General features: G+C 38.8%; 1 protein-coding gene and 2 long non-coding RNA genes across 3 annotated transcripts in view; 1 reads left to right on the top strand and 2 right to left on the bottom strand.

Moving 5' to 3' along the window:
• kcnh7 (potassium voltage-gated channel subfamily H member 7) overlaps window positions 1-11,080 on the bottom strand; it is a 36,025-nt gene extending 24,945 nt beyond the window's left edge. The window contains exons 1-3 of the mRNA XM_032529895.1: window positions 10,595-11,080; window positions 9,997-10,227; window positions 674-829 (exon numbers count right to left, since the gene is read on the bottom strand). Of these exons, the coding sequence (XP_032385786.1) occupies window positions 674-829; window positions 9,997-10,227; window positions 10,595-10,670 (463 nt within the window). The 5' untranslated portion in view covers window positions 10,671-11,080. The remainder of the gene's footprint in view (window positions 1-673; window positions 830-9,996; window positions 10,228-10,594) is intronic.
• LOC116698121 (uncharacterized) lies at window positions 3,162-12,959 on the top strand. Its single transcript, XR_004334124.1, has 3 exons — window positions 3,162-3,174; window positions 5,899-5,901; window positions 12,875-12,959. It is a non-coding gene; the product is annotated as an uncharacterized LOC116698121 (long non-coding RNA).
• Window positions 11,483-14,702, bottom strand: part of LOC116698122 (uncharacterized) — a 20,761-nt gene continuing 17,541 nt past the window's right edge. Inside the window, exons 3-4 of the long non-coding RNA XR_004334125.1 lie at window positions 12,871-12,939; window positions 11,483-11,492 (exon numbers count right to left, since the gene is read on the bottom strand). This is a non-coding gene — a long non-coding RNA (uncharacterized LOC116698122). The remainder of the gene's footprint in view (window positions 11,493-12,870; window positions 12,940-14,702) is intronic.

The raw sequence follows: 14,702 nt of genomic DNA, 5'->3' as shown, positions 1-14,702 counted from the left end.
TAGACGAGCTGGAATCAATGACATTTACACCTACTGACACACATGCAAATACAAAATGAGGGTGCAGTATATTCTGCTCTCCCATGAGATATAAAGAAGATAAAACAATTAAGGATTAAAAAATGTTCAACAACATAAGGTTATGTAAGCAGAGCGCTCACTCCCTTTGCAGCATTGTACATGTAAACTGCATTGTGCTATAAAACTAAATAATGCATATGTTTATTTTTAATACTGTAATAGAAGCTGGCAACATGTTTGGAAGTTACACTGAGCATCTCAGGAAACTACAAAACAATCTCTAGTGCTTAATTAGTGTCTAACAGATGTAAAGGGATATTTTTATGAATTGAGTGAATTCAATGTTTGTTTTTAAAGAATGGTGCCATCTCACAAAATATGCACATCTTAAATTTGGAGAAAAAAAGACATGTAACAAATGTATGACAGATGCATTGCCATGCAGAATATCTTTTAGATTTAGTCATGAAAGACATTGTTACTTAGACAATAAGGGTGTGGCTAAAAAGGTAATTACAATTTGTAAAAATAGCACAACCTCAAAAGACATTCAGATTCAGAGATTCACATTTCTACTTTTTCACTCCGTAGCAATTCTTTTTCAGGTATGTTTATGTCATAGCAAGGATTGAATTGTGTGTCAAATACTCACTTTGATCTGACTTTGTAGGGGACGTTGGGCTTATCTTCTCTGTGGAGTTGTCACTTTCCTCATCCAAGACGTAATCAAAATTTAAGATAAACATCATCACCAAACCCTCCTCGTTTTTCACAGGGATTACGTGAATGTTACACTGGAAGTCAGACCCTGAAAGAGAAACAACATGTCAGTGCCAAAAAGCTGAATCATCAATCATTCTTCTGCCTGGCATCTCTAAAAGGGTTAGAATTTTCCAAGATGTCTTTATTTGACCTAAAACTACAGAAACAAAATATGCTTAAGGGAAATTGATTTACTATCACAATCATGCAAGTCATTGTAGAGGCTGGTTTCACATAAATGTTGGGAATACTGAGGAGAAGTAGATCTGATTTAAAGGTCAATGCCTGCATGTCAGAGCAAATTAAATAGTACAGAGTACAAAAATATGACATCTCAGGGGTTAAACTAAGTATACTGTATGTGCATGTGTGTGCTCATGCATGCTGCATGCCCTATATGTAAATGTACGTTTTTAGAGTTTCTGTCTCCCCCATAAGGAATTGTAAGTAATGATAACAAAACTGTCAGTGTGTCCACATGATACAAGCTATCCGTGAAAACTCACCGCCCCCAAACCTCCCCCACAAAGTTGCAAGTAGCCAAGGAGGACACAGAGGATTAAAAAAACCATGATGGACTCTTCAGAAGAGGTAATTATCTTCACTTCAGAACATAGCCATACTGAGAAATACAGAGATTTGTGTGAAGCTGATGGTCTTAATTAGCTTTGTAGCAACTCATTTGGCAATGACTTGAATGTAACGAATGTTCATTATTATACAAAAAAGTTACACACTTAAGCTTTAATGTATAACATACATAAATGAAAATTACTTTAAGCTTAGCAGGAGTTGGACACATATGATGCAGTATAGTGCAGATAACAAGGTTTAGTAGAATAGATCAAATAGGCAGCACAAATTACAGCCAATTTAGAGGATTGCAGTGTGCTCAAAGGAACAATCAGTAGGACTGAGCATCGTGTGAGGCAGTGGAGCAAAAAACAATCCATGATCTAAACTTAGTCTTGAGCCCAGAATATCCCAATTTCTCAGCTGAACTGGTTATAGCTGTGCTGGTAGAAGCTGTTTATGCCTAAGGGCACAACTTCCCAGCAATGAAAGTTTCTACTCACTGGACCCTAAACAGAAAAACAATAGCTCCTATACAACCAGGGTGATGTACAATACAATATCACTGTGACCATCTCTGGTATGGCAGAAAGCTATCTTGAATTGACACATAAGTAAAAAAAAACACATTGAATACATATTTAAAGAGTTTTTATTTTTTTAGAGACTATATTTAGTGGTATTTTCCTTATGGCTTACACAATCAAAATGTTTAACACTGTCCCTTTGCCCATCTATGTTGGCCCTTCTGTCTTTCTGTCTGGCTTGTTGTGTTGCTACGACTCCCAGTCAGAGGACACAAACTACAAGTGTTCACTGTAATCTCTGGAGGACTCACAGACACCCTGCCCGCAGCATTCATTAGCAGTAGACGGACTGTCTGACTAAATATAACAAGCCTGCTCTGCCTTAACATGCCAGAGTTCCGTTACAAGAATTTCTGCATCCAAACCTCAAAAAGTGATGCTACATTGTCACCATTGAACACATGATAATGTGGATTTACGACAATGGAAAATGTCAAAAATGGACAGCAGGTAAAAATAAATATTTCATCAGTATCATGGGAACATATAGCACAACATTTGTATCTGCTGTGTGTGGATAATAAGACCAGAGATGTGCACTCCACACCCATCTTGTCCGGTGTCATGGGTGCCTGATTATGTTGTGAAGTAGATGAGCAGTGCTCAGAGAGCTGTGAGTCTATCCCCAGAAAATCCCCTTTTTAAAAAAGCACTTTCCTGCATTTCCCAGAAATCATTCACCCTTTTCTACATTGTCCTTTTAATAAAAGGGAGCATTTTTGGTTTAGAATTTGATTTGTTTGATTGAACATTATGCTCATTTAGGGTTAGGGTCAGCTATTCAGTATTGAGCTCGAATTATCTAAAAAATCCTGCAGGAATTACATTTTGTAATAAATCCTTGAAATCTGTGGTCTAAAAATGTGCACTTATTGAGTTTATTTTGGGGGCATTTTCCCTTTATTTAAAATTGGACACTTGGTAGGTAATAGGAAATGAGGGGAAGAGAGGAGTGAATGACATGCAACAAAGGTCCCTGGTTGGAACTGAGATTACTTTTGGAGCACAGTTATATCCCTATTAGCATTACATATTCTCCATATTTTCTAATGTCAGATTTCTACACAGTTGGTGTGTGCTGAGACCCATAATTTTTACCCTGTACATGACTGCACCCCTGCCCAGTTCAATAACAGCATCATGAAATTTGCGGATGACACCACGATCAGGAACACATCTCTAGGAAAGATGAGTCCGCTCATTGGGACGAGGTCGAGCGGCTGCCTATGTGGTGCACGGACAACAACCTGGTCCTTAACACCACCAACACCAAGACGTTGATAATAGACTACAACATTTGTTGTGCATGTAAACTGACAAAAAATATTATTCAATTCTATTACAACCACATATCCTTTGTTTTTCAACCAAAATGTGAACATTTTCCCCAACAACTTGTTGTTTTTAATATATTCAGAAAGGTATGTCAAGGCAAGTACATTGAGACCTTTCTAATGAGGTACTCAAGATAAGAAAAGAAATATACAGTGTATATAATATATATATATTTCAGAGTGTATGGTATTGTAAATTATCAAATGCTATGTTATAAAAAATGATTTAGCCTTTTGTATTCTGACACTTCCCCTTCTGAAGCATCATGTATTGCTTCGGTATAGAGCAAGGCAGAGGTGAGTTGTTTACATGTAGAAATGAAAAATGAGAATGAGATTTCAACATTTCTCCTCATTATGTGGGGAAACAGATGCAGATGTCCCCTTAGCTCCATTGCTCAGGCATGCAAGAACACTTGATCTTATTTAAGCCTTCTGTCAGGGGTTTATTAAACTTTTCTTATTAGAGCAATAACCCGTGCATTGAATATGAATTGCTTAGGTTCACTGAATCCAGTGTTGAACTTATCAATTAAATTTTTAGGCTGCATGCTTACATACATTTTTCTTTACAGAATATTTTTGACAATGTAAGCATTGTGGTTGTGTGGGTCTTAAAGCAACCTAACAGTAAAATGATGCACTGCATTATCTAAAACAGACGAAAAGTAATAAACTGAATATTTATTAGTTTGTTAACAACAGAGATCTAGTGTACAATATATAGAGCTATGCTCTGTGCAAAGCCAAGATGGTAAATTCAGCAGAAATTTTCTGGGCTGGAGTTTACATTACCAGATGGGAAAACAATGGTCATGCTTAAAGGCTAAGCCATGGGGTCCCCTCTCATCTGGTCTCCTGCTGAATGTCACCTCTACTAAAAATGGATGAAAGGAAAGCTTCTTTAGATGTTAAATCAGACTGAGACTGGGCAGCACTAAATTTGATTTGATAATATATTCTTATGACTATATTATTTATGGTTATGTAAAAGTATGTGCATCTATTTGATGATAATTATACTATCATGGTAAACAAGAGGAACTTTATGTGAATAAAACACAACTTTTCTTTCTTCCAGCTAAAATAAGTGGCAGAAAACTACGTCATTGGAGACACTCATGACCTGAAGAAAGACAGCCTCAGCCTCAGTGGGAACAACTGCGTTATTCATCTTCTTATTGATTTTTCCAACAAAGGCCAAGAGCCTACTGACGGTACATTGGTTGGGAAAATGATGTGAACCTGAAGCTTAGATTTTATTTTCAACCTATTTTTCATCCTAAATCTGTTTAATATTAATATTTAATAGTACTGAGATCCACAGCATTCCATGATGGCTTCTGTGTGGGTTTAATATAATGTTATTGACATGTATATTAAGGTTTATAATGAGATCATAAAATTATCATCGTTGCCTACCCACCCATAAACCAAACTTATCATTTCAAGTCAAGCCATAGAATGCTATATAAAGATTAAAAAATAGGAAGATCCCATTTTCTAGCTCTGTGATGCTACCCCCTGTTTTTGACTGACTAATTGCCTTGGCAGACATAATTTCTCAGCTGAAGAGGCATGATAAACAAAACTGTCAGACAGCTTTATGAGGACCTATGGTCTTTTTCAGACTCATTGGGACATAAAATTGGATTTGTAATTTGACCTATAATATTGGATTTGTAAATTGACCTATTTACAAGTTGTTGGGATATTAATGTGCACAACCCTTTATCCCACATAGATACCAAATGAGAAAGAAAATAAAAGTTTCCTGAAAAAACAAAAACAAAACGGAATAACAGATGAAAATCAGATAATGCATTCTGACATTCCAATTGTAAAAGTAGCTGTTCATACTTTATAACAACAAAGTGTACTGGAGACATTAACTGGGACAACACTTACTATTTCGTTATCACTTTATGTTATATTTTCTTTGCATGAATGAAATCAGTCATTTTATTTATCTTCACAATTCATAAATAAAGTGTTACATCCATGCTTCTCTTGTTGTTGAATTTAGTCTCACATTTGCTTTTATTTTTAGCTTTTTTCTCCCTGTCATCACTGTCAGTTTGATAGATTGACTTATTAATTCCCGCTGCTTGCTCTCTACCCTATCTAAAGGTGTCAGTTTGCTTCAAGTTCTTGTTGCATCATCAAACAGCATATGAAATACCATTCTGAATGCCCCCCCCCCAACCCCCCCCCCCCCAAAAACCTTCTTCACTTTGAAAATGCATATGGATTATTGATTATATTGGGGTTCTATAAAATATTGGGGAAATAAGTTAACAAAACATAGGTCCCATTAAGAGACGTGTGACGTGTTTCTTGCGTTTTGTTTACGTTTCGTCTTAAGCTCTCTCTCCACTTTACCATAACATTCCTATCTCCTATACATTTACATTTTAACTTCTGACACTGGTAAATATAAATACAAATAAGCTGTAGTGTACAGTACATGAGCTACGGAAGAAAGCTGACCATTTGGGTTTTGGGCTATCCGACCTTCCCATTCTTCTGCAACACTACTCAGCACAACATAATACCATCTTAACATGACCATAGCTGCTGGACATGGTCAACATCATTGACAGTAGAGTAGTTTTTACCAGAGAGTGTCCATTAACTCCCTGTCCTTTGCGTAGTGTGTTTCCCTGTGAGCCAAGAAATGTTATTTACACCTGTTTGAATAAATGGACAGTGCATTAAGACTAGCTCCCTTTTAATGATGGAAATTTCATTACTGTAGATTATATTTCCATCATCAATTATTAAAACATTGCTGCTTAAGAAAGTGATCCTGTAGAAACTCTTACAATGATGGCTTACAGGTCAAACAGAGTTGTGGTAAAACTGTAAGATGTCTTACAGATACATAAACATATACAATAGAATTTGTTATATTTATGTAGTATGCGAGTACCATTCTATTTTTTTAAAAAGAAAAGCTATTTTTATGCTATTCGATCAATGTATGAGGCATCATATTAATCTGCATGAGCTGATCTGCTTTAGGGAGAAACACAAGTAATATTGTTGAGCACTGATTTTTGTTTTTGTATCTTTCTACCAATGTAATATCCACAACTGGAGCTTTTAAACAGTACAGCCCCAGACTACTGCCTGGTAGAAAGTTTTGTAAAATGAAATCTGACATGTTTCTTGTTTAGGGCCATTCTGCTAAAGTCAACATGCAATGTTACTGGGGCATAGCCCATCGGGAGTAGGGCATGTAGGGCAAACCCATGCAAGCTAACCCTTCTTTAGAGTCCTCGGGCCTTGTGGCAACATCTCGCCTCAGCCCAGCCTAATTTCATCTTCAGTCAGTGTCTCCAGAGCCCTAAGGGATAACTAGCAGCTCCGGCTTTACATTTATCAATTCATAATATTTTGCTTATCAGTGGTTGTAATCAATGGATGGTAAAAAAAAAAAAATACTGCTAGAATACAGTGACTGATTAAGAGAAATACACAGATGGTATTGATAGGAATATTAGATTACTACCTCCAGTACAAGTATCCCATGAGATAAAAATAGCCTGTGGATGAACATTCCTGTACAATGCAAAGTTAGACCTGTACTGGTATGGTGTTCAAAAGCTCTATCTGCTCCTCCGCACTACTAATCACAATGTGATTAAGCGCAGCAATGGTAGAAAACCATCCATTAAATTAATATGCAAATGTGTCTATAATGAAGCAGGTATCTATGTCTTCTCTTTGAAATTAACTAAGCATGTTATCCACACTTTCCATTGCACAAAGCCCCACTGGGCTGTTTAATTTGTTACATCTACCTGGACAAGCTGATTCCAATCTAACAAATGAAACCTGATGAGGAAAGCTCTGTATGTGTTTCACCTCATACTGCGAGACACTAAAGAGGGCTTAGTGCAATGAAAAATGGATGCGCTCTTTTGGAGTGTGGTCACCCAAGTTTCCTGCAGCACACCTCGGCAGGGGTACGCGGCCCTTCAGTCCCCTGGGTGGAGAGTAACCTATGAAACCCTGCACCCACGCATACCACATGTCTCATTTCTTTCAGCGTGGTTAGCTAAGCGGCCACTGCTATGTTATGTCCATTTAACTTGTCTCTGCATGGTGTCAGCTTCCTTTTGTCAAGACTCATTCAAGTACAAAGTATTATTACACCCCGTGGAATAGGATAGGTCTACAAAGCCATCAAGGGAAAGCATTTATCTCATTGATTATGCATCATCACTGCAGGAAGATGCCTGTGGTATCTTCTCTCAAAACCAGTCTTGGTTGTTCAAATAGAGGGGAACACAAAAATAAATAAAAATGTCCTCATACTTAAGGCCTTTGCTGCACTCCCAGGGTCCCCATTGTTCCACTACTTTTGATTTCCAAGTACATGTATACACAGGAGTAGCTTAACTTTTCGCCTTTTCAATGAAAAAAGCCAGACATCCAGCTTCATGAAATCCTGACCTAATTGTTTTTTCTTCCTACTGTAGTTATTGATGGGAGAAGAAAAAACAAACTACACCAAGTAACATTGCTATTCTTCAAAACCCTAGCATGTCGATAGATCATAATGTCACCTGATCATCTTGCATCTTATGTGTGAAAAAACAAAGATAAATAAAAAGAGGGAATACTTGTTAATATATCTGAGCTGGTTAATTGTATGTTCTTTTTTAACATGCCTGTGTGATTTGTGGCGTACAGTAGGTGCATGGAAAATAGAGGGGGGTTTAATACCAAGGATTAAGTGATTTGCATGAGGACTGAAAACTAAAGGAGAGGAGGCATGGAATAAATCACACTCAGCTTCAATTTGGACAGCCATCCCTCTCAAGAATGCCATGAATCTTTCATTCCCTTATAGCAGTGAGAGTGTGTGGATTGTGCTCCTGAATTTCAGTATAATGCATTTACCCTGTAAGCTGCTCATTCCCAGTCACTGCACTGTCAGCCCTGACATCTTTATTCATGAGCACACAAGCTCACTGTAAATTCCTCTGAGGAGTATTAAAAGTTGTGTCTTGAAGCCATGATGCACACCGGGGAGGATTGTGAAGAGACAGAGAGCAAAGATTATGTCAGAATGTTTCTGTAGCTCTCATCCGCCATGCTTTACATGCATGATGTTTTGATGGAGTACAGCATTTGTGTGCATGATGGGAGACTAAATGTGGCCGGGTTAGCTCAGTTCGTTGGAGCAGGGGGCACATATGTAGAGGTTTCCTCCTCAACGCAGCGGCCAAACGTTCAACTCCGACCTGTGGCCCTTTGCAGCATGTCAATTCCCCTAAAGTTTCTTTAAAATCCAACTTGTCAAAAACCAAACTGTTCCTGCTTTCGCAAATTAACCCTGAAGTGTTTTGTGTCATAGTTTCTGAAATCTATTTTAGCAGTGTAGCAGCTGGCTCTTGGTTTCTTCCTGATTAGCAAAAAATAATAATAGTAGGCTACAGGCCGATGGCTGCTGCTGATGGTAGATTAAACATTTACCCATGGCCTAGAATCTGATCAAACTCACAATTAAAAATTAAAGCCCTGGCTTCATATGATTAAATAAAATATTACATCTCTTATTTTCCAGCTAAGACTCCTCTGCTGTTTGTACATTCCTTGGAAGTACACAGAGTAATGTGAGTTACCAATTTCACGCGCACACACAGAAATGTTGGCCTCTGTTGGTGCAAACACTGGCACACAGTAACAAGAAAAAAACATGTTCTTGTTGTGCTGCTCAATAGGAGGGACACTTTCATATTAAATCTGTACAGCTATGTCATGCTGAACATAAAAAAGTTCACATAAGAGCATGGAAGGATGTTGTCAATCCTGGGATTTATGCCACTGAGCAGTTACATCGTATTAATTCTCTCTGACTCTGGATCGTTGTCTTTGCAGTGCACCATTCATACCCGGACTAGGGTTGGTCAAAAATGAATGACAAACACCAGTCTAGCATTAAGAGGGAACCATGTTTTATGCAAAGCTGGCAGGGCTGTAGCCTATCAGCAGTTTTACAGATTAGTGGATTGATCCCCTGTCTACTTAAGCTTCTGTACATTATTGCTGCAAACCACAACATCATGACTTCATGCATCGTGGACGTTCAAATACACAGTGTGTGTATTTCATTTAAAAAGTGGAAGACGGTTAGTTTTGGTAAAGAAAACATGATGAACATTACAGGATAACAGGCAAGCTCTGTCTCTCCACCACCATCTTTCACTCTGTCCAAAGCACAACAATGTTATGACCTGACATTGCACCTACTGCTTCATCGTATTTCTGTGTTCAATCCACAACTCTGAAGAAGACTGGCACACCATCATTTTGGCAGCCAGACTTGTTTTGCTGTGAATTACAGCAGATGCCAATACGGTGTTTCCAGTTCACTTTTCAAATACCTATTCATAACCCCTGCCAATGTGTGAGGAGGACCAAAGTTATATCGGTTTACTTTCACCAGAATACATCAGGCATACAATTGACAAGTTATTTTAGGGCTGACTGCCCTGTTCTCCTCTATCAGGGGTAATATATGAATATGAAACACATGTTAACTGACTCTGGCAGGTTGGTAACAGTCTGACAGGCCACATCACCGAGTGGACGTAGTGAGGAGCTGCAGTGGTTGCTTTCTCAGGAGCAACACGTAACAACAGACCCCTCTCAACTTACGGGCATGCTGAGACAGCCACACTACCAGTGCCAGGTCACTGACTCACCATCCTTGCGGTAGTAGGTGATCTCCACCTTGCGCTCCTCTGACCCAAACACAGCCTGTGCCACCTGACTGATGGCCTCTTTGTCGGTCAGGCTGCCGTGGAGGAAGTCGCAGGTGCATGGCTTCTGCATTATGTCCGGTCTCGAGAAGCCTGTCATCTCACAGAAGCCGTCGTTGCAGTATATGATTGCACAGTTCTCCACCCTGGCGTTGGCTATCAAAAATTTTCGGTCTGCATGGAAAGAAAAAGTATGCATTGTGTACTACCTGCCGTGGTAGAATACATCTAACCTCAGTGCACATCATGCTGTGAACTTATAAACAAAATCAATCAGCAATCAAGTTGATTCAGTTCCATACATCAAAAAATAGGAGTAATAGTATTTTGTTTGTCTTATTATGAATAGGAGTATTGACATATTTTATTTTTTATTCCCATAAAAAAAATTAATTGATGGGAAGGAACACTTGTGTCACAAGATAAACTTAAATAAATGTATTCATTCATCATTTTTTCCTAAATGTTAATTTGTCAAAACATTTACCTTGCAGTATTCTCTTAACAGGTAGCAGCAATTTGAAATCAAGAAAATACTCACTCTGTCCTTCGAATTTCCGAATAATCATTCCAAGGAATGTGTTTTGTGGCGCAACGTGACCTCTTCTTACAGGCATGTTTAAAAACAGAATACCACACAGTCTTCAGTAAAAAAGCGCCTTTACAAGTTAATCCCGAAGTTACAGATGTTGGCTCTATCTGATGTCCCCTTTACCACAGACCATACTCGACGCGAGCCCTCACTCCACTTAAAATGACCTTCCCAGTTCGCCGAGGAGTTGTTTAGCCCGCTTGTGTGCCTGAGCATGCGAATGCCTCCTCGCCGAAACACACGGAATCGGGGAGGAATGCTCGAGTTAGATTCAGTTCGCAAAGCATTTCGCATTGAGGATGGAAGCAATCTTGACGTGCTCTGTGTTGGGCGCATGTAGCGGAGAGTGGTGGATATGCCGAGGGGAGTGACGTTGCTCCCATGGGACTTAGTTCCCCCTCCACCTCGGGTAAGGATAAATCCCAGCCTCGTGCACCGAGACTGAGCAATTTTTTCCACAGCGTACTGTGGAAGCACTGCTTAACCTGTACTCTAGGGAATTACTTACAATGTACAAGCTATAAGCAAAGAAAAAAAGCATAAATGTAGCCTTTATTTAATTTTAATCTACAGTTATTTTCACACAGTAGTTAACAGTACCGTACTACATTACTGAAGAGTAGTATTCTGTAATTTGGGCGTTAGTTCTACTTTTCTATGAATATGTGTCAAAGTACACTGGTAAATGCCCTGAGCCTAAATTAGTAAACAATGCGTAAATAATAATTATTAAAGGAATAGTGCAAAATTTGTGGATTATGCTTATTTGCTTTCTTGCCCAGCTCACTAATCAATCTATCTAATTACAAAACCCCCAAGTGAGTAAAAGACTTTTCGTGGTTATGTGCTGGACTATATTAGCTTGGTCCTACCAGACCCTCGTACATTTCATTAGTACAGTGAGTCTGGCCATTCTCCATTGACAAGTGTTAACTCTCTTGAAGGATCTGCCCCGAACCACTACCATAACCAATTGCTAACATTTGGGCGTGACTTCGGCTTAGCATTGCTAGTGTTTGCTTAGCTACCCCTTCACCACTAACGGATTAAGCTGGAAAATCAAACTTTTCCCGAACCCCGTGGGTCTAGGGCCACAACATCATGGCCACCAACAAAACTCAACAAAGATTGTTCTTGCTCGGGCTTTAACTTCTGGATATAATGCAGCGTTGCCACGACTCCCTCTGTTTGCTGATTGGACTGGTTAAGATTTGACCAGAGAAAACACAAGAATGTATCGCAAACCCTTACGGAGTACTGAAGTGAAAATTGAGCAGAAGTACACAGGAGTGCAGAGCAAGGCTAGGACTATTTACCATGCACAGCGACTGTAGTAACTTTTGTTTGTCACTGCTTTAAAGGTACACTATGTAATATATTTACTATGTTAGATCCAAAAATGACCACAATATGACATCAGATATTAACGTAACATGCTAAGCTGAAATACTAAGTCCTTTGAAATTTCCGTTCTGTGATGGAATGTCTGTTTGTGTTTTGGCCTGTGTGTTGGTATCAACTGCCCATATTGTCAGATGGTCTTTAAATACGCAAACCCTGTGCACTACAGCTGTGGTACAACCATGAAGGCAGCAAACAAACAACAGGATCAATGGATATAGATTCTACCCCACCTAAAAAAACCTTGGCATGTTTCTAACAGTTGCATGACCAGAAACGTAACAACCCCCATGCAAATATGGGAGATGTGTTTGAATGATGGCGACAGCTTGGAGCCCAAAAGGACGCCCCATAGGTCAATTTCTTCCAGCACAGGTAGTTAAGCATTAGTTTCAGGCTAATTTATCACAGCTACTAGGGGCAGGCATTTTCAGTCATTTCAACAAGTTAGTTACTCCCAAAACAATCTAGACAACGCCAGTGAAGTGATCCTGACTGGTCACGCCAAAACTGTTAACGTTACCGGAGTACCAGGCAAGCGGGCCACAGCTGTTGACAACGTTCAGCGGCCATAGCTGACAACGTTGAGTAATTTTAAGCCAAAAGAGGGGGGCTGTAAATCGGTAGAGAGGACGATGAGTTTGTGCTGTTATTAGCAGCTGTTGCTGTAATTTTAAGCCAACAAAGTGTGTCTGTCAGTCAGGTAGCAAGGACGGCAAGGTGATGATGATTTAGTGGTTGTTAATGTAATTTTAAGCCAAGATAGGGTGGTTGTCAGTCAGGTACAGAGCTCTCTGTGAGCACAGGCTTTTATGTCTATCAACATAGCTAGCATCTAACGTTAGTTACTCTGCTGTGCTGTGAAGTAATGTCTGGCTTTGTAAGATTAGCATCTAGCAAAATTTATGCTGTGTTCTCAACCTGGCAACCTCTGTGAACGTCGAGTCTGAGGAGGAGGGGGCGGGGTAAACCACTGTCCAGTATTTAGAATTTGGACTGCAATAACTATTTCAAATGCTAGCTGTCTGTATTACATATTGGCCCATTTAAAGGTGCTGGTAGATAGATTTTGTTACTAATAAACAGAGCCATGTTATTAGGAATCCTACTGCTTTCCTTTCAAGACACTATGTAGCATGTGGGGTGTCCACGTTCATTCAGGTCCAGAGGTGTCAAATGTATTTGCATTCATTACTCAAACAGAAGTATAGAGTACTTACTTACTTACTGCCCGTCACCCCTACCAGGGTATGGGCCGCCAACAACAACAATAACAGCTCTCCAGAGTCCTCTGTCCTGGAGTATAGATACTAGGTATAGATACTAGGGTTTAAAAAGACTTCTGTAGAAGTTGAAGAACCAACTCAAGCTTTTTACTCAAGTAAAAGTGTAAACATACTGGTTAAAAGAACACGCCAACGTATTGAGACTTTGTGTGTGTCATAACTCTGTCTGACTCCCCACCACTAGCCTAGCTCAGCACAGATCCTGGCTCCATCTAGCCTACTGCTCCCAAAGAGTGACAAAACAACGTCACCATTTTCATATTTACATGTTGTGATTTGTATAGTCACAGCTTGTACAAATAATAAGTTCACATGAGACATAGTCATCTTCTAACCATATACTCTCCCTTCAAGTCCAGTAGTGCACTGGAACCTCGGATGTGTGGCACACACCAGAGACAGAAAGTCACTCTAAGCAAATAAGAAAGCAAATAAGTTGATTTCCTAAAATGCCAAACTATTACTTATATTTAATAATAAACATTATTTTATTAATATATCTGACGTTTATCAAAATATTTGTATTCAAAAGTAGTGATTAAATTCCAGTGGTGGTTCTGGGCACCTTTCTGAGTCTTCTAACACTCTACAACTCGCAGTTCTAAACAGATTTACCAAATAAAATAGTAAAATATTTTAAGGCCCTATACGTACAGCTATAATAAATAGTTATTTTAACTGACAGTGTGGGTATACAGACCTCACGCGATTGACATTTCCTCAATTCTCCTGTTAGTTTTAATACACCTGTAAGGATGGCAAAATAACACCTTAACAATTTTCTAATACACATACCTTAATTATGTCATACTGTTAGGAGCGTAGCTTGACCGAGCTTTGAGTCAAGCAGAGGTCTGTTCGGCCAGACCTGAGGAATACACCAGGGGCGCCTTAAAGTTGCTGTCCATGGTGCTGAAGAATATGATAATTTCAGGTGAAAATGGGAGTCTTGATTATTTAATTTATATTTGGCATGTGGGCTCAAATCCTTCAGAAATCCAATCATCTTTTTCTAAAACCTTGTGTAAAAAAAAAAAACAGGTGTTGAAAATATAGTGACACTCTGTAAGGTTCAGTCCCCTGGACTAGTGATTCTCAGTGACACTTAAAAATGACATGCAATAATTTAATGCAATGCTATTAATATCACAATTGGCACATTGTTCAGTAATTGAATAAAAATGGTTGTTGGGCATCCAATCAACACTCAAGAATACATGATAAGTGAATTTAAAAAAAAAATGTATTTAAGCTTTTCTTAAGAACAGTTACTCATTTTGTAATTTCAGGTGGTTTCACCACAATTTTAGTAACATATCTGTAATAAATAGAAAGTATACTCAATAGGTACTAAGTACAGTGGTGGTCAT

The sequence above is a fragment of the Etheostoma spectabile genome, chromosome 11, assembly GCF_008692095.1.
Source record: "Etheostoma spectabile isolate EspeVRDwgs_2016 chromosome 11, UIUC_Espe_1.0, whole genome shotgun sequence".
Taxonomy (NCBI): Eukaryota; Metazoa; Chordata; class Actinopteri; order Perciformes; family Percidae; genus Etheostoma; species Etheostoma spectabile.
Note: the sequence above shows the minus strand (reverse complement) of the source record. Positions and strands in the feature narration are given on the sequence as shown.